This window comes from Monopterus albus, unplaced genomic scaffold (assembly GCF_001952655.1).
Source record: "Monopterus albus unplaced genomic scaffold, M_albus_1.0 scaffold81.1, whole genome shotgun sequence".
NCBI classification, from domain to species: domain Eukaryota; kingdom Metazoa; phylum Chordata; class Actinopteri; order Synbranchiformes; family Synbranchidae; genus Monopterus; species Monopterus albus.
The window spans coordinates 609,286-628,931 of NW_018127961.1; the positions used below are offsets into that span (position 1 = coordinate 609,286).

At 42.3% G+C, this 19,646-nt stretch overlaps 1 protein-coding gene across 1 annotated transcript in view; it reads left to right on the forward strand.

Moving 5' to 3' along the window:
• Positions 1 to 19,646, forward strand: part of vps13b (vacuolar protein sorting 13 homolog B) — a 360,621-nt gene that overhangs the window by 282,532 nt on the left and 58,443 nt on the right. The window contains exons 40-46 of the mRNA XM_020606756.1: positions 4,448 to 4,650; positions 5,891 to 6,107; positions 7,528 to 7,712; positions 15,670 to 15,866; positions 17,452 to 17,633; positions 17,959 to 18,179; positions 18,276 to 18,407. Of these exons, the coding sequence (XP_020462412.1) occupies positions 4,448 to 4,650; positions 5,891 to 6,107; positions 7,528 to 7,712; positions 15,670 to 15,866; positions 17,452 to 17,633; positions 17,959 to 18,179; positions 18,276 to 18,407 (1,337 nt within the window). The remainder of the gene's footprint in view (positions 1 to 4,447; positions 4,651 to 5,890; positions 6,108 to 7,527; positions 7,713 to 15,669; positions 15,867 to 17,451; positions 17,634 to 17,958; positions 18,180 to 18,275; positions 18,408 to 19,646) is intronic.

Sequence of the window (19,646 nt, forward strand, 5' to 3'; positions counted from 1 at the left end):
TCGGATCTGCACATGCTCACTCCATGCGTTGTGGGTGCATTCATGAGTGTCCGACTTCATAAGTCTTTTGTCTTAGACGGTCACATTCTATAAACGATGTAAGATGAGAAGCCAGAACCCAGACAAATTTGGATTCTCGTTCGAGTTGTGTGTGCAGGTGCACTGCAGCCAAAGGTATAAGTATAAGCAGTAGTGCGGGAGTAGTCTGTGGTATTAGTAGCTGGAAAGATGGCAAAACATTTCAGCGCAAGAGAAACTTGGGATGCAATCATGCAGAGTGAGAGCGAGTTGAGCCGGCCTGGAAATGGCAGAAGTCACACAGGAGGAGCCTCTTGATCGAAAAAGTAGGAGGAGGGCTGGTGACGCCCCACATCAAGTGACAAGTGCACCGCCCCCACTCAGCAGCCGCAAGTGTGGTGACCGACCTGCAGGGTGCTGCTGCTGGCCCTTCTCACAGGAAACCCAAGATCAGAAAGCCATGCTTCTTTTGTAAAGACAAGAGAAAAGCAGGACATGTATGCTGCAAATGTGAGAGGTTCCTGTGCAAGGACCACAGCATGTGGATCTGCAGCCCTTGCTCAGGAGCAGGAGAGTGAGGTGTTAGTGTTCAATATTTAGTGTTCATCTTTGTAAAATAAGTGTTTTCTGGTTCAAACTGATCTTGCATTTGAAATTGTAAAATAAATGTTTTCTGGTTCAAACTGATCTTACATTTGAAATGTATTTTTAGAACACAACAGGGTAATAATATATATTTTTACAGTTGTTTTTGGGAAGTGGGACAAATTTGTCCTGAGGGTAACCTGTGTACAGTGATATTGTAAATCTGCTACTTGTTGGACTTAACCGTCCTGCATGTTCATTTCTGAGGAAGAGTCAAAGTCAGAACAACCTTTAAGATATTTATTACAATGTTAAGGAAAAACAATTCCAGAGCGCTCTGGGTTCCACTGACACACTGCATATAATTAAAAAATGCATCCAAATCTGTGTTGCTACCAACCATTGACCCATCTCAGGGCCTAGTAATAATAATAATCAATTACTGGTTGAAATGTATTTTTTGGAAAATATCTTAGTTTTTTGTTTTTTTCCATAAAGAAACAGTGGAGTTATGTAAACATACTGGCATATAAAGGGTTAAAAATTCCAAATTATATATATATAAATTATACATTTGAAGAAAAAAAAAAAACTTCTAACAACATATTTTCAGTTGTCATTAGAAGTTATTAAGTGTACGTTGATGGACAAAATGGGCATTTTATCAATTTAACATTTAATCCAGAACACAAAGTGTGTAAATGCGTCTGAGCACTTTCTGGATCCACTGTAAGTATCACATTATGTTTGAGACTGTTTTAATTCCATTTTCATATGTCAGGCTTCATTTCATTAGCCTTTCACAAAGCCAGTTTTCTAAAGCCCAAACTCATGAGGGGAAGCCACCTCAAATACTTTCAAAACAGCAGCTGTCCATTTACTCAATTGTCTGTGTGTGAGAGTTATTGTGCAAGACTTTTCCATATGGGACAACTCTATGGTTAGCAGTGGCATACTGTACCATAATGTTCTTCTGTACCTGGGCATACTGTTAATACGCTGTTAAGTAGTACAGTAAGTATTTAATGATTTATGTCTCACTGCTGCACTTGTCCGGGGTCAAAACTTCACAGTGTTGCTTCACTTCCCTTGTTCGCCCCCATTATGAAACATGTCCACCTCTCTTCTTCTAGCTGTCTGCCTGCTGGATTTTTCTTCTTTGTTCTTTTTTTCCCCCACCAGGTATGCAAACACCTCATCCTGCAGTACTTTCCCATCTCTTTTTTTTCCTTAACCTTCCTTCCTCTCCTCCCTGGTAATGGCAGTAGTTCACAGCTCAGCCCCCGTAATGTCTTTGGACTGTCCACTGACACATCTCTGGATCGCTGGATACAAACCTGCATAGCAGTAATACAGTCGTGCAGGGTAAAGGCAGAGATGGAGGGAGGATGGGGAAATGTACCTCTGACTATGATTCAGCCTGGATGGAAGAATGGGGTTGGGGATGAAGAAAGCAAGGGATTCCCCGTCATTTAAATGACACCCAATCAGGGTGATTATTGAGAGTGCTGGCTGCGTCTGCTGGCTTTAGCTCCGGGATGCTGTGGTCAGCTGGGCTGTACAGTACATAAATGACACATGGTGAGACAGGAGGGAATGCTTTGATACACATTATATGCAAATGTGTATGTAGGTGTATTCATTTCCATGTAATTGTACATTCATATGTGTATGTATTCAAGCATTTAGCTTACTTCTCTGTTTGTACTTATGTGTGTCTGTGTCTGCACTTAACACACGTGTGCTTGTCTCCTTTTATACATGTATGTTTGTGAATGAAAGATGATTCAGTTTGGGAATTCCGCTGTGCTGTCTAATAAATCCTAGCCATGAAAATAAAGCTGATGTCCACAGTTCAGTAAGTAGTCTCGAACAGCTCTCTCTGCACCACAACACCAGAAGATATTAGCAAGTAAACTGCCAACTTGTATCAACAGTGTCCTTCCTGAGAGAAATGACTCATCCCTATATACATCTCTCTCTATATCTATTTATCTATATGTATATATATGTGTGTGTGTCTTTTCTTGAACACCCCTTCCTTCCTCCCTCATTGTGTAATTGAGCTCTGATGTTGAATAAGATGTTCCTTCCTTCTGTCAGTGAACCAAGTGTGGAAAGATGTGAGTGCTCTTGTTTGTCATATCTTCATCCAATCATAGATCAATTGCGCTCTCTCACCCTCTGGTTCTGTCCTTGACACTCTCCCTCAGTCCAAGCTTGTCTGTTTGTCTTCTCATTTGTCAGCTCCTCTTGTGCTCCTTTCATGTGCCTTTCCATCTCTCCCTCAGACCTCATATATCCTGCCCTACCCCCAGGTGAACCCCAAGCTCAGAGTAGTCAGTGTTTCCTGAAAGGACTGAGATATAATTAAGGATTTTTCCCAACTAGAAACACCTCTGTCCTCCTGATCAGAACACCATGGACTTGCCCTGCTGTGTTTGTTCAAATGAATCTGGGCTGTCAGACATACACAGTGCTTCATTAACAGTTAAATAACAAAGAAATATTAGGAGATAAATCATCTTTTTTTGTGCACTTGTCAAAGGATAAGCTAGATTTTTGACTATATGCTCATCTTTCCTTTCCTAATGTCACATTATACCATGCAGATGGGCTTTGGTGTGTTTGGAGGTGCCCAGTGTTTACAAAAATTACCTTCTCACTATTATGCTGTATTAGTGGTGGTTTATCTTTATTCTGTTATCCTGTTTAAAGTCCAACATAAAATGATAAGAACTGTAACACACACTGGAACTTTTACTTAGGGACTTAAACAGGCCATTGCCTTCTTTTACCTTCCTAGACATATTGTAGCAGACTGGAGTGAGAATTTCTGGTGCTAAGAGGTGAAATAAAAGCTTTCTTCTTAGAGCATTATTGGTCTTCTAGTGTTGAGGTTTCCTAATGGGCTGCTGCTGTAGCTTTATCTGACCAGGTCAGCCCTCCCTTGTCAGCGAGTAGAAGAAGAGTTTTCAGTCCACTGATTGATGGGCCTGAAAAGACAGGTTCAGGACAGCCTGTGATGACAGTGCCACACCTCTATTTTAATGGGAAGGACAGATCACTTTGTTTTTATGATTTGGGGGCTTTAGCTATTTTTGGTTCTTTCAGGATGAGTAGGTGTTTGATTCCTCTGTCTGGATCCTATCAGGGTTTTCTCACTGTCATCATGTCTGCTAAACCATTCAGCAGCACTGACTTCAAACTGGAATCTATGCAGCTTCCAAATGGAAAGTATGATGCCAAAACACCTGTGTTCAAGGAGACACAAAGCAGACACACTTGTTCATCTTATTAACTGATGGATGCGTTGCATATTTTTAACTTGAGACCCAAATATTGTTAAAATTTGGTCTTTCTGGAAAGCTATAAAGTTTAATTTAAAAAAAATCCTCTCTACAGACCAGTCCTTAATTTTTCATCAGTCACTGGACTGTTCATTAGGAAACATATAGGCAAAGATGTGGACATACACACATAATTGTTAGAGGAAAAACTATGCAAATTCAAATCATGTCAGATGAGCACATGAGTTTTGAGGCAAGTGATGTGGTAAATGTAATTCTACTGAATGATCTGTTGCTTTGGCATTACAGTGCCAGACCGTTATAAAAGAGCTTTGTAAAATCAGAGGCAAGCATGTGTGCTACTAAATTTTAATGTATTCATTTTAGTTGTTTAGGCATTTTAGTTTCAGAGTTTCATGGTTGCACGTGTATTAAAGAACTGTGGTAGTTTTTATATAATTGAAGGCAACAATATTTTGCACTGAAACAGCAACTGATTTAGAATATTTTTCCCATCTACCATTTACCTTCTGTTTTTTCTCCCATTTACCTAGATGCAGTTCAGGCTGCCTCTGTGCTGCTGGAGCTGCAAGATGTGTTGGTGAGAACAGGGCTGAAGGACCGACACCGTCTTCTGCTGGGGCCATTCTCCTGCAGCACCTCCCTGGAGGCTCGGTTTTGTCGGCACAGTGGCAGCCCTGGACCTGAGCCTGGCTCCCCTAAACTGCTGTTGGACTTGAAGGGAGGACTGCTACAGGTTTGCCCATGCAATCACTTCAGATTTATTACCCAGTGCAGCTACATTTTTTACAGGTCAGTGTCTGATCAGCACCTCTGCACCTGGTTGGAATTGAGTGTCTTGCTCAAGGACACTTCAATGGAGAGCTTGAATGAGGCCCTTCCAGGGTAAAGAGCAGCCTCTAATCATGAGACGGTGCGGTTGACCGCTAAGACGTCACCTCAGCTTGAGTGCCTTTAGACACAGCTCATCACAGCCTTAACACTCCACTTAAATCTGCTGTCCGTCATGGCTTCTGTCCTCTTTGTAACTGAAGTGACGACAGAGGAATTGCAAGATGTACTTCCACTGTACTGTATATTAGAGTCACATCTGCTAGATACTGTAAGTGGTGGAATATTATATGGCTATTTGTAGAGGGGTTGTATCTGATTGTGCCTATTTTTCCTGTGAGAAGTTACATACTGTCCACACTGAAAAGTCCCTTTTCAATGTGACTAACTGAAGGCATTATTACTAATGTATTATTCCGTATTACTTCATCGGGGGGAACCCCCTCACCCTGCTTCCTTTAATGCATTTATTGCGTGCCCATCAACAGAGATCCATCATTTGCAATTCAACATTTAATACATAATCATACAATTCCTTTTGCAAATTTTGGTGCTTGTGGCGTTTTAATCAAGTGCTGTATAAAACCACCGGAATTCCTTCCGATTCCTTTTTCTCATGCTGTCTTTCCAAAAACTTCAAAAAAATCCCCAAATGTTCCTGTTTTTAGAGTTTAGTCATAACCCACCCTTGCAGGCTAGTGAGTAGCATGCACACAGGCAGGCAGCTCCATGTGTGAAGAGTTTTTGACTCAGAGATTCCTGGTTCTTAGTCCAAACCCCAGGCAGACCCACTCTGATGGAGCATGGGAAGGGAAATGCTGCGGGTAAGCAAGGACGATGTAAGTTTATGTTGGGTAATGTTTGTAAGGATGTGGAGGGGTGATGATGAGGGTAACTCTGCCTGCCTCTCTTCCTGTTTTGGAAAAAGTTTTATAAATGTTGACACAGGTATTGATGCATCAGCTGTGTCACTATTTAGTTTTATTTTCGATACTCGCCATCATCTCTCTTTTTCTTCAGTTTTTACATCATTCTCTGTCTTGGCCTCCATGTTTTCCTCTGTCTCCTCTCATTCCTTATCCCACACTCTTTACTTGCCATTCTACCCCATCCATCTTACTCTTTTCTTTTTTCTGTCTTGATAGGTCTTTTGGGGCCAAGAACATCTGAACTGCCTGAATCTGGTCGAGGAGCACCTACGGGCATACCTTCACCTTGAGAAAGGGGATTCAGCTGATATTTTTTCAAAGGGCAAGCCCTGCCACACCCAGCCGCCTCCCTCCCCAGGCTCGCTTTCTCCTCGGACAGAACACAGCTCAGATGACTTGCGCACAGGGCATTTTCAGTACCTCCAGTACTCAGGTGAATGTTTACACAGTGCATGCAGAGATGACGTGTAGCTCATAGTGTGTGTACAGTATCTATGCCAAACCTGTATGTAGGTAAATCAAAGATTGACTGCCAGTGATGTTTGCTTTGTTGGCTACAAACAGACAAAACTACTGTACTTTTTAAAGGAATTTTTCCAAGTCTCAATGTAAAATGATATGTGGACATATATTCCTACTTATTTCTTGACACAGTTTTCAAAATGGACAGGACAATCGTAAGCACTGGTCCCTCAGTCTATAGAATGAAAAATAAAAATAGTCCATCACATGACCATCTCATGTAACTGAGTCGGGCAAACTAAAAAAGAACCTTTGTGACAAAGTGAGATGTCACTTAAGATACACATCGGCTTAAATCAAAGTTAGATCAAAGCCCTCTGTGGTTTCGTCGGACATGTCTGCCTGGTTCCACTCTGAGTAACATGCTGTTTATTCCCCCTCTTTGTGCTTTGTGTGTGCTATCCTCTGTGTGCACACACATTATATACAGAGGATCAAACTTCTCTCTGGCTGTAGACCAGCCGTCCACTCTGTCAGCTGTGGTTGAGTCTTTGTTTGTTGCACCGTTCCATTGGTCTTTGATGCATTTAATATGCTGGCTGAAGCAGGAGAATGTACAGTAGTGAACCAGCATAGAGACGACAATCTGTCTGCAACATGTTGTCATCAGCCTGGGACAACCAGGCCCCAATGTACAGAGAACAGCGAGTGGCTGGTCAGAGGAGCAGATGAACAACGGATGGAGAGAAGGGCAGGAGGACTCTGTCTCTGCCGCTCACTTTCTCCAGGTTCAAGCAAATGCAAATGAAAGCAAAACCTCATGAATGTGTGTGTGTGTGTGTTTGTTTTGTTTTCATCCCCCCTTTTTTCAAGGGGACAATACGCTGTCCACCTTGGAGTGGACCTGCCCCTTAAAAAGTATTTCCTGTTAAGAGTCTCAATGTTTGAACCTCCAGGGGCCAAACAAAACAGCAGTTTTCTGCTTTACTTTTTTTTCCAAAGGACTTGAATCCTAAACAGCAGCCTCAACTTAAGTCAAACACCACTCAGAAGTATAGATCCAGTGGTATCCAGCTGCTGCAGGTAGAAGGCATGGTTAAGTCAGTGGTTGTTTACTCAGTTACTCAAACTATTTTGTTTACACATATAGACATTCTGTAAGCATGGACACATCCACTGTGCTCCTTTAAGAGATATATCTTGAGGCTATAGCCGCAGTAGAAAAAAAAACATAAAAACATCACTGAATCAAAGATGTATGCAGGTCAAATAAAGTTCTTATTGTCTTATCCCTCCCACCATATGTTTCCCTTCTTTTGTTTTTACATGTTCCTATAAAGCACAGTGTAAGCTTTGCTTATTGTTGGCTGTGAATGATTCTTTCCTTGCAGCGACCCAGAGGTTGCCAGGACCCAATGAGGTGGTGTTCTGCAGTGAGACAGATGACCACCCAGGTGCAATGCTGTGGAGATACCCTGAACCCCGCGTTCTTACCTTTGTCAGGATAACTCCTGTCCCTTTCAACACCACAGAGGACCCTGAGATCAGCATGGCTGACCTAGGGGATGTCCTGCAGGTACAAATGTATACATGTACTGTATATGTTGATTAGAAGAAATGTTAACATGTTTTACTCCCAGTACAAACCACAGCCAGTGGTAAAGTAAAGAGCAGATATATGTTAAACATCCAGCGCTTTTAGCAGGGTATGTAGTCGTCTGCTACTAGGAAAAGGGTAAGAGAGGTGGAAAATGAGAAGAGAAGCCACACATCTCACTCAGTGCTCCCTACTTAACATCACCTGCAATCAAAGAGAAATAAACTGTCTTAGAGCTGGGCTGCATGCCATTATAATTCCCATACCATGAGTCATGAGAACTCCCATACCCTGCGTATTATTGAATGACAGCACACCCCTGCTGTCCCTCCAAACATGTAATACATGGTCTGACAGCTGTGGAAGTCATTTTGCACACTCTGGTGTCAATAGCCAGGTGTCTCCAGCCCCAGATGAGGTTATGTTTTGGCAGGCTGCAGCAGCTACTGAGTCTTTAGGGCCTCGCTGGGGGACTGGACATCCCACTTTTCCTCCTATCACTCATCTTTCCCCTGTTTGTCTCCCTCCTTGCTGTCCAGCTTATCATCCTTGAAGGCAAGCTCAGTTCCAGTTTGCACTGTTTCGCATCCTCCTCCATATTTGTTCCCTATTCCTACAGCAAAAATATTTTTGGATTAAACTGACACTGTCACGATATAACTCGGTCTTTTTTTTATTTTTTTTATGAAATCTCTGGTAATGTGCAAATCCTTTTTTTGTGTCTACTAAGCTAAAACTATCATAAAATGTGATACAAGGAGAGGTCAAACATATGCAGTAATAAAATCAACTGGTGTAATGCATTCACATGCATAATTACAATAACTGGTAAGTGTTACTTCACTGGTATCACATTATATTTAGTATAACAAAGTCAATCCCAACAGAGTTTTGTAAAACATGACTCCTTCCTAATAAAGTAAAGTATTTATCACACATTAATGTTATATCTCATGTTATTATGTTATTCTGAAATTATAGATCATTTCTTCGAACCTTTTAATCAAATTTGTTTTAACTTTAAGGTCAGGTTATCTTCCCTGTTCCTTGTCCTTCTGCTTTGTTACTTCATCTGCAGCACAAGTTTCTCATCATTCCATATACTCCCTTTATCTCCCAGATTCTTTCCTGGACTCCCACAATCATTTCACCTACAGTACAGATGTTTTCTGCAGTCTGTTTATGTGCGCTGCCCCAGGAGAGGCAAGACAAGGTTCTGCAGATGTCTGACTTCCCAGCGAGGCCCCACAGCTGTAAAGTCTGTAATGAGCAAAACTCCAAAGCCTCTAGCTGATTGGCCACATATTGAGTTACAGTAGAGAACAGAGAGAGCTGACGTGCGTGTGTGTGTGTGTGTGTGTGTGGTGGTGGTGGTGGGGGGTGGAGAAAGAGGTGGTGATAGACAGTGTTGGGATAGGTGAGGGTAGTTAATGGGAGTAGATTGACAGGAAGGAAGAGAGGAACAGAGGCTTCTGTTACAGGATCTGTGTGAAAATACAGTTTATCTAGTAAAGGGGGGAGGGACAGATGAAACCATACTTTTAAGTTCTATCTATATGTGTGTGTGTGTGTGTGTGTGTGTGTGTGTGTCATATTCTTATGTATGTGTTACACAGCGGGAGGCCAGCGGCTGATGAACATGTGGTTTCTACTTCTCCCATTCCTCCTGTCATCTGGCACAGTCTATTCTGACAAGTCTGTTAAAAGGAGTCAGATGATGAGACTTCCACAGGGGAAGTGGTGAAAAGAGGAGGCACCAAACACCCAGCTATTACTGCAACTACTTCATGTGGGGATGAGATGCAGTGGGTGACTTCAGACTCAGTCTGAAGACAAAAGTCGTTTTCAAGGATTTAAATGGGTGCAGTTGTTACTGACAACTAAGAAAACTGTCATAAGAGTTGTGCAGCATTAATTAACATCTATTTCAAAGAAAATACAAGTTGTACTAATAGAAACCACTGACTGTTGGTCCATCAAAAATGCCTCCTAATTCTGCTGCTTGTGTTTCTGTAACATCATGGGTACATGATGGCCATAATGGGAGCTGAACCAGTTGGAATGTTTCACAAACGCATCATTGGTAACATTCATGAAAATCATCACTTACAGCGTGTGTATGTTAAGCTGATTTACATCCGTTGTTAAAAGCTACTCGGATGCATTTTGTCAGCTCTCCTAAAACCAGATTTCTTCAAAGAAGTGTTTTTAAACTAATTATTAGACATGGGAGCTGTGCACTGATATGTTGGCCAGTCTTACCTTCCTCATATTTCTGTCCAAACAGTCACGTGGCATTAAGCTTAGTTGTGTGTGAGGCAAGGCTTTGGATTCATGGGGATTATTTTAACTGGAACTCTTGATCATTGGCCAAAGTCATTGCAATCCCAGATTTAATTGATTTCAGCCTCTGTGAGACAATGATTATGCTTTGGGTTCACAGAGACTTCAGAAGTCTCATTTAATTCTTTTTTCCTCCCAAGGCCAGAAGAAAGTCCTGCTACAGAGAACGGAAATGCAGTCTTAAAAATAAAAAAAAACAGTAATGGTTCCAAAGGAATTTCAATTACTTTACATCAAGGCTGTGCAGAAACAGAGAGAGAGCAGTAAGGAGAGAAAAGGCAGTCATAATTTCTCAGGCCTCTAAAATTACCATGTGGCCACATGGAGATGGAGGCTGATAGATTTTGAGAAAAGGAAAATGAGACATAAGGAAAGAGGGATATTAGGTATTAAGCTGCCTTGTCATTCTTCACTCTCATTTAGGCAGTAATGTTTTTCCAGTTTCAGGCTGTTTACCATCAGGTGGAGGGTGAAAAAGATTGCAGATGGACAAAATAAATGTGGAGTTTCTCTACATTTTCCCCTTGTCATTCTGTTCTTCCTACCCACCTCTCTCTTCTCTCTCCTTTTGTTACACCCCCCCCCTCTTTCTTTCGTTTGCCCCCTCTCTTCAGCATTGTGCACAGAATAGATGAAGGTGGGGTTGTTGGGGTCGTTCTTGCTCTGAGCCGCGCTGCTCCCTCGTCCCCAGAGTAGATCATATTAACATTTTATAAAATCAAGATTTCCTGCATTTAAATAGTTGTGGTTTCCCAAATGGTTCCAGTATCTCGGAGGGGGGATTCAAACCTCCTTCCATTACTCAAAGTCAAGCTGCTGCCTGCGCTGTTTTTACATACAGTAGAGCAGGAGCGTCAGAATGATGGGGGGGCAGCTGAAAAGTGACAGATCCTGAGGCATGCGCAGGCTTCCACCTGTAGAGTGCTCAAATGATGCGGGGATAGAAGGAGAGAGTAAGGTGACTCATTCTCACCTTCCCACCACCATGTGTTCCAGCTCTCTGAATCATGAGCAGGTGTCCTTGTTGCTCTTTTTCCATCCCTCTCATTTGTCTTCCCCTTCCTCTGCCTCTCTGTGGGGTTCTGAAGCCTGAGAAACTGGGAGTAAACACAGGAGCTATGATTCAGCCAGACCGCAGCTCAAGGGAGCAGAAGGAAGAGATAGAGTATGTTGAAGTAGAGAGCAACAGCATGAGTCTCAGCACGTTGTAAAACAAATGCAACACATTTGCCTTTTACCCACACTGGCTTTTCTCAATATGCAAATGTTTAAATTCGGTCATCCACTTGCTTTTTGATGCAGTTGCCCAAACGCTCTTGACTTTTTCAGACAAACATCACACCATCTGCTGGCCGGCTGTTGCTTTCGTGCATGGCACTGTGAAATAACCTTCCATGTTGCATCCTGGCCCTGCTTGCCTGCGACTAATATCATAAAAGCCCTGTGGCCTGAGATGAACCAGCAACCTTCAGCTGTAACCACCACCACAGCTGTTGTATCTGTCATTGTTGTTGTTATGAGAAACACAGGTCCACCATCAGCTTCACATCCAGAGCACACCCCTTGTTAGTGATGCATACAGTTTCTCCAGTTAGTAGAAATATGCCACCTTTTGTAGCGAGTGAAAATCAGAAGGGACTCAGTGAGCTATTTCCCTTCAGAGCGACACACTGAACCAGAAAGAGCAAGAGTGTATTTGGGCCAAGATAACTATTATTTTAGCAGGACAGAGCTCAGGCAGAACTGCCTTAGTCACAGCTAATGCACTATAAAAATAAAAAACTGTCCATGTGGCTAATTTGATCTGGAGTTCTTACACCTCATTCATCAAAACTCCAGTCCACCTTCAAAAAAAAAAGTAGAGCGCGAAGATCCCAGCATGGGCTTATTGTTGATTATCCATGCTGATTATTGCTAACATATATTAGCCCACCTGAGACAGCATAGCAGGAGTCATTTTCAGAACAATTTTCATTACATCTCCTGAGTAAACATTTTCTTCAGCCGATGTCAATTCAATTTTTCTGCTGGCTGATAAGAAGTAGCTAGCAGTGGAATTTTTAGACATATAGGCATCAGTGAAATAACAGAAGACCTAATAGCAATGTTGATATTGTTAATAAAAGTAATGGCAGACAAGACTGTGGATGTCAGCAGCCACAGCCTCAGAGGGAGCTCAGGGAGTCTTCAGTTGCAGAGACAAATTTGAACTGAGCGGGAAGCACACCTGGGTAGATCATGGATATTGAAATCATTTGGTTTAGTTTGCCTGCCTTTTTAGAAACTCTGATTGGACATTTAATCCCAGAAAAGTAAATCTGTGCAGAATAGTAGTTTGGCAGAAACAGAGGTGGGTGACAGGGATTGAAATCAGGTCTACTCAGTGTTGCCAGTGTTGCCAGTGCTCTCAGATGTGCAGTAAATACAGTAAATATTTGTAAATAGTTCTGAATTTTTTAATGTCTTGGAAAGCCCTCATCTTCACTACCCAGGCATTTGAACCACTTCCAAGATCAAACCTTGACTCAGAATTTAAGATAACATTTAAGATATCTCTGTGGCTGATATTTTTCCCTGACGTCTAGCTGCCAGGGCCACTCTGAAGAAAACACAGATTGGACCTGTCCAGCCAGCAGAATGTCAGCTATCCAGGGTTACATATTGTTTATCAGATAAGGTACACACACGCAGTCAAGCAGTGGAAACTGACACTGCCTAGACTGTATCATGCACATACATACATTCGCACACCTGTGTATACACATATCTATGATTATCTCTCATACTCTATGTGCAGCTCTACAGTCATAATGCATATACACAATACATTTGACATGTATAGAGGTCCTTCTCATTCCAAAACCCAGGCCAGACATCCAACTCAACATAGTTAGAGCATTTCTTTCTTTATTTTTTCATCTTCCATCATCCCTGCAACATTTTTGAACTGGTTATTGATTTTAACTCTCCTCTCCTCCGAGGCCAGGACTGGAGGTCAAAGGGAACTTCATGCAAAATCAACCATGCAAATGTATTCCACTGTATGTCACATTTTCTTTTCTGTATGCCGTTATGTTACAGAATATCACAGGTGGAAAAAAAACAGCCTCTGTGTTTTAGCAGTGCAGTTCTGGGAATTGGAATTGAAGATTCAGTGAGTTTCTTCCTCACTGGCTCAGCATTGAGGTTGTGGGTGCACAACTCTGTCAGGTACAATTATGAGAATCTGATTCCAGGAAAACCTGTGCGGCACTTCATGCATGATGTAAACCACAGTTACCTCATCTGTTCCTCTCTAACAATGCAACCTCACACATACGAATGTATGAACCCATTTGTGCACATATGCACATACACCAACTTGTTGACAATTCCATCAGTCTGGTAATTGTATAGGGGGCTCATTACTCCTGGTTAGTTAACTGTTGGTTTGTCACAGATACATGTGCGCAGACATGTGCACTTCCTCATCCATACAGTATATACCACACACACCTGGCATCGTTCAGGTGTGCTCTAAGAGCACCCTGCCACTACTGATCCATCAGTAGCAGAGTCGTGCAGGTGGCCAGAGGAACCTAAGAACCTGGATTAGTTTACGTAGGAGCACCGGGCACATTTATGCTAATTTTGGTTCCATGTGACAAGAATGAATGGAGCCCTACCAGTGAGTGCTCTCACTGGTAGGGCTCACATTGTTATTCAGTGTGAGAAACCGCTCCAGGACTTCAATGTCAATCGCTGTCTTGTAGGATACAGTTGCTCTGTAGGTTTAGTTATGCTGTGGTCATGCGGTGTAGTTCTAGTGTTGGTGGTCTGTGGTCAGTGTGTTGTCATTTTTTCCAACTAGATGCAAAATTAAAGTTTGCTTTGTCTGAAGTGAGTAAAACTCATGGCTGTAACACAGATAACATTACAATCACTTGCTCGTTTCTTCTGCAAGGTGGGGATTAGCCTTCTGTCTTTAAAGGGTCAATAAAGATCACTTGATGATTCGCAGGCCACTGCAGTTGATTTACGCTTTGTGTGACTAGGGGCTTAACAGAACTGAACAACTACTCGTGTATTAACAAAGCCTTACAGTAATCCTGCAGTAATGTTATGCTGAGGGAGTTACAATAGTCTCTTTGTTTGGACTGGAGCCTTTGCTTTAAGTGATGGCCACCTGAGGAATACAGTGGTAAGATATCCAATAGTGTCCATTTGCAGATGAGACTGCATTATATGGGGAATATAAATACTCTCAATAAAATGTGTCATCAGATGGAGCAAAGCCACCAGTTAAAGAGAGGATTATCTGTGGGATCCACTGGTAGAACACAGCATTAGTTCTACTACAAAACCATACATACTGTAAATGGGTCCTCTGACATGATGAGCATTCAGATATATTTGACAACGATTTGAGTTTTAGCATACAAAAGGGGCTGGACCATATGGCCTAAAATATTATCACAGTATAGGTTTTTTTCTACACATTGTGTGTGTATCTCAGGGATACACACACACAGTGTGTAGAAAAACTGATGGTTACCTCTGTGACCTGAACGTGTTCTTAGACATGAGGAAACAAACTGGGACCACATTTTATCCAGCTTTAAAAATCCAAACCACTTCCAAATCAGTGATGTTTTATGGCCTCTCTTCGCCACAGTGTCACCATCTTCCGCAGGCGTCTGGTTGCTCATTTGTATGTTTTCAGCAGCATGTGTGTTTTTTATTTTTTAGGCTCTACATGTGTTTGCTACATGTGCAGTACTCAGCAGTTCATCTTCGTTATGCTGGAATTCTTTTTTATTGCAGTAAATACCAAGACCATTTGATTGCCCAGCCCTATTATGAGATCATCATGAAAAACATGGCCTCACATTTCCTCCAAGCTCCAAGTGATCTGTGATCACTACACTGTGTTCTGTATTAAATGGTTTTCAGCTCTGCTAGCTGGCTGTAAAGAGGGAGAAGTGAAACAAGGATGGTAGACCCTCACGCTCAAGTGATCCCATATTCTACATGTACTGTAAATGCTAGAAGTCATTATTGACTAGTGAGCTTAGTTGTGTATTCTAGATGAGAGAGGAGGGGGTTTGTTTAACCCGCAGAGATTTATTGAGCTTTTCCAAGGACTTGCAACAGTTAATTATCTGTCCCAGTGCTGCCTGTACAAGAATGAAGCTACCACGCCTGTGTAACTCTCTGCTGTTTGTCAGTTAAAATGCTTTGTAGTAACAGCGTGAGGTATTCTACTTTTTAAAGAATAAAAAATACAAAACATCCTTTTAAATGTTTTTATTACACTACTTTTATACAGTTTTAACCTTTATTAATGTTTTTTTCTCATTTTATTTTAACAGCATCTATTTTTGTAGTTTATGAGTTTGTTTGTTTTTTTATTATGCTGATCCCCAAAAGGGATCGGCCACAAAGTGTCAGTATCTTTCTCAAGGACACAGCAGAGCATTCAGTTAAGGTTGGTAATTACTATGTGATGCTGGCGATCTTAAGAGGAGTTGAGAGAATGTATAAAAAAAAATCTAAATAAGACACATACTTTGGGGTTACATATGTAAGCTGTTTTCTGTGTCTTTCCTTCCAGTTGCCGTGCAGCCTGGAATACTGGGATGAGCTCCAGCAGGCCTTTGTTTCATATCAGGAGTTCAGCCTATCAGAGAGCCGTGCCTGCCAGCTGCAGCTGCCCAGCCTCAGCCTCATCAACCAGCAGAAGGAGTTCCTGGCCTCAGACCTGTGGAGGATAGTACTCAATAGTAACGGAGAGGGTGGAGATGAGCAGAGGTGAGGGGATATTACCCTGTGGTGTTTCCTTGTGCTGGTGTCTGTAGGTAGGAATCTGTACACCTCAGCTTATATATGAGAAAGCATGTGTGTGTGGATCTACAGTACATGTGGAATCCAGTGTGAGGGAATGCAGAGCGAGAGTGCACCCAGACCGCTGAGCACAAAGAGCTAGCAATGTGTCCCTTGCCTCACATCTGGTGTGCAGGAGCAGGGAGCGGGCTTGGAAGGCATTCAGATCAGCCTAATGAGATTTCCCAGCACACCAAGTGCCTGTCAGGGCCCATCCGGATTCCTTCCTGCTTACCTTGAGTGTATCTAATCGAGGGGAAGCTCACGGGAAACAGGAGGAGTAAAGCCCCCTTTGGGGTGGCTCTTACGTTCCTAGGCCTGGCCTGGCCTGGCCTGGGTTGGGCTGGGTTGAGTTGGGATGGGTTGGGTTAGGCTAGGCCTGCCAAGCACCATAACACCTCAAAGAGCCTGTTTTTACTCCTTTACTACCACCACTCCCTCTCTCCAGCTCTCTTATGCCACACCCAGCCCTTCTGTTACATCTTCTGTGCTTTTACCCGTTTTTCATTTCTTTGTCTTTTTGCCATTCCTTCCTCATCTTAATTTACTTTCTCTCTTCATTTTTACTTCCTTTTTTGACTTAAAAAACTTTCAGTGGAATAGAATTGCCAATCCCGCATTTTGTGTGGCTTAGGGAGCTCCAGAGGAGCAGAGAGTGAGGAATAAGAAAAAATATGTAAGAGAAGAAACAGAGAAAGAAAACTCTGCAGCACCAAATACAGTGTAATGCAAAATATACATCTGTGTTTCATTACAATCATACTCCAAACACTACTTTTCCTTTATGTTTAAATTATTTGTCTTTTTTGATCAAAATTGATTCCCCTTTCTGTACTCCCTTGTTTCATCTGCCTTGCTTTAGTTTCCACCAGAAAAATAACTTGGCTGCCTTGCCAACTGGAAGTAATGAAAATTGTCAACATATGATGCTTATCTTTTTAAGGAGCACCCTGCTGCATGACCGTTTTTCAGGTCTTGAGCATTTCCTGCTGGAGTTTTTATGGTGGATCATGGTAGCAGCAAATTACAGAGCAAATGGTCATTCACTTCAATTACCTTCCATTCAACATCATCAGCCATGACACGCAATTAATGTCCATGGAGAGGTTCTCCTGGAAACTGTGACAATAATAATGTAACCAAACTCACTGCCTCGGACAGCAGGGAGGCCCTCTTTGCATTGCTGTCTCTTTTCCTTTTCTTTTTTATGTATAATTGTGGCATTTGTCTCACTATAGTTTTCTGATGAGGATGTCACCACTTTTGTAACTTGACTGGCAAGAGACAGAAGCATTCAGCTACAAATAGAATCAGATTATTTTAATGAAGGAATAGAATTTTTGTGGCCATTACTGCACAGCTGTACTGATGCCTTTGATATTGCAAAACAAAGCTTGATTGAAAATCAATAACTATCACTGATTTTATGTATTGAAGTAAATCATTTTAAAGACTTTTTTAGCATTTTCTCACAGTCACAAATACATCAGCTGTCTGTCCTCTTCCCCTCCAGTCTGGATAGCGAGTGTGGGTCCCAGCTACCCTTCGATCAGTTGGTATCTCCCATGGCATTGGCAGCCTGCACCCGTGTGGACTCCTGCTTTGCACCGTGGTTTGTGCCCTCCCTGGGTGTGTCCCTACAACTAGCACAGCTGGAAGTTCATCTCTGCCACCATCTAGAACAGCTGGGTACAGGTAGGATACAGTAAACACATTCACAAAGTCTCTTGTGAGTTTGAAGTTTATTAAAGTTTTTAAAAGGAGATATAGCCTAGCTCTTAGATAAATTGGCTTCAGGTTTTGTTTTTATTTTACGGTTGAGGGGAAGTTCTGCCTCCTTCTTCCTATAATATTTTGGTTGGTCATGGTAACAGCAAATTACAGAAAGAAAATGCATGCAGCATCCTCACATTCTGCATCATCAAAAGCAGTTCATGGTGAAGTTCACCTGGAAACTGTGACTATAATTGTCCACCTTAAAATGATAATATACCCAAAATAATATGTCTCACCCCTTCAGTTCCACCTCGACAGCTTCGTCCCTTCCTGTCAGACAGGAAATTACCTCAAGAACAGGAGTTTACGGTGATTGGTGCTCGTGAGCCGAGGGTCTTCTTGCGTCAGTGGAGCACTGGACCACGTCACTGTCAGGAGTTTAGCTTTTCCACCCAGTTAGACTGCAAGCTTCTGGAATACCAAAACCTAACGCACCTTCAGCTCCTCCAGCCTTGTCTACTACAGGTAGAGTTCAGCTGTTTATCCTGGTTTTATGACTGTGCACTGATCAGAAAATGTGGAAAGAAGTTAATTCAGAGTATGATTTCCTTTGCATTCCAGGGTCAGGCTGCAGCCACCTGCTGCCCCCAGAACACCACATTGGATGTGAATGTGTTTGTGGACCCAGTGTTCCTCAATATCAGCCAGTATGCCATCCACACTGTGGACACTGCCCTTCACAGCTGGCAACAGGTGACAGAAAGTTCAAGCTACTGCCACACATTTTGCATTGAGCCACATTCTATAGAATACTGTACAATAAAGTGTAATCTCCATGAGCTGACATGCAGAAATGAGGCTAATGATAGATTATTGATATTGCATTCAGAGCTCTGGTGTAATGTACCATGTTAGTTCCCGAGGGCTGAAGTTTCCTCCAGGCAACTTTTCACTGCTGCGTGAGAAAGTGCATTTGAAGTGTCCAGAGTGAGCAGTGATACTTCACAAGTTAGGTTGTAAAGGACTGGAAGATGACTTATTGACTTGTACATTTAAATTTTGGGATGCACTCAGAGATGTAAGGTGACAAGGGATTTGCCCTGTTGTTTGCTCACTAGCATTTTTATATAGTCTTATTTGGAGCCAGGGGATAGTAAATCTGTAAAGGAAATCATTAGAAATATATGTGCATATAGGGACTATGCAGAAAGATGGTCTTTCGTCCCAGATGATGTGTCAGCTAAACAAACTCACAACAACAGGGATTTTATGAGAATGATTTTGGTTGTATGCCAGTGTAATGCAGGATAGAACTGCCTTTCAGTGTGCTGTAAACTCTGACTAAGAGGCTCAAATGTGTCTGTTCTTGGGCTTCTGTGGTCCTCGTCATCTCTGTTCTCAGCTCTCAGCACTGTCTCTGGTAGCCAGGATCTTGGTGTGTGAAGTGATGCCCGTGAAAATATGGTAAAGCTTGAGTGGCGACACCTGCCAAGACTTCATCTGGCCCCAGTCCTCCACCCACTTGTGTACTGCACATGCACACAGACTCATGCACACAAACACACTGGGCTCTGTGGCTTTGCATGCCCTATCATGGCCCTGCTCAGCTTAGCTGTGGCTGTGCTGATTCATATACTGGCCTCTTGAAACCTCGGGTGCTCTCATGGTTTTACATGCATGCAGACTCTCACTGCCAGGTGAGAGAAAATATTGTAATATATGTGTTTTTGTAGCAACAGCTGTGGTCTCACACTGTACCTGTGGAAAATAAAGTTAAGCAATCTGTATAGGAAAGCTACTATAAAATGACTGTTCTGGCCAGCAGTTTAATACTTTTGTTTTCACCAAGTGCCATCTCTGACTCATCAAAAGCTCTTAATCGACCATGCTGGATGATGGGTCATATTTGACCCTTGGCTCCATCATTGCATGATTTAGCTCAAGCCAGTGAATGTTCACTGATTCTGCTGGTTAATGTAACCATAAAAAAAG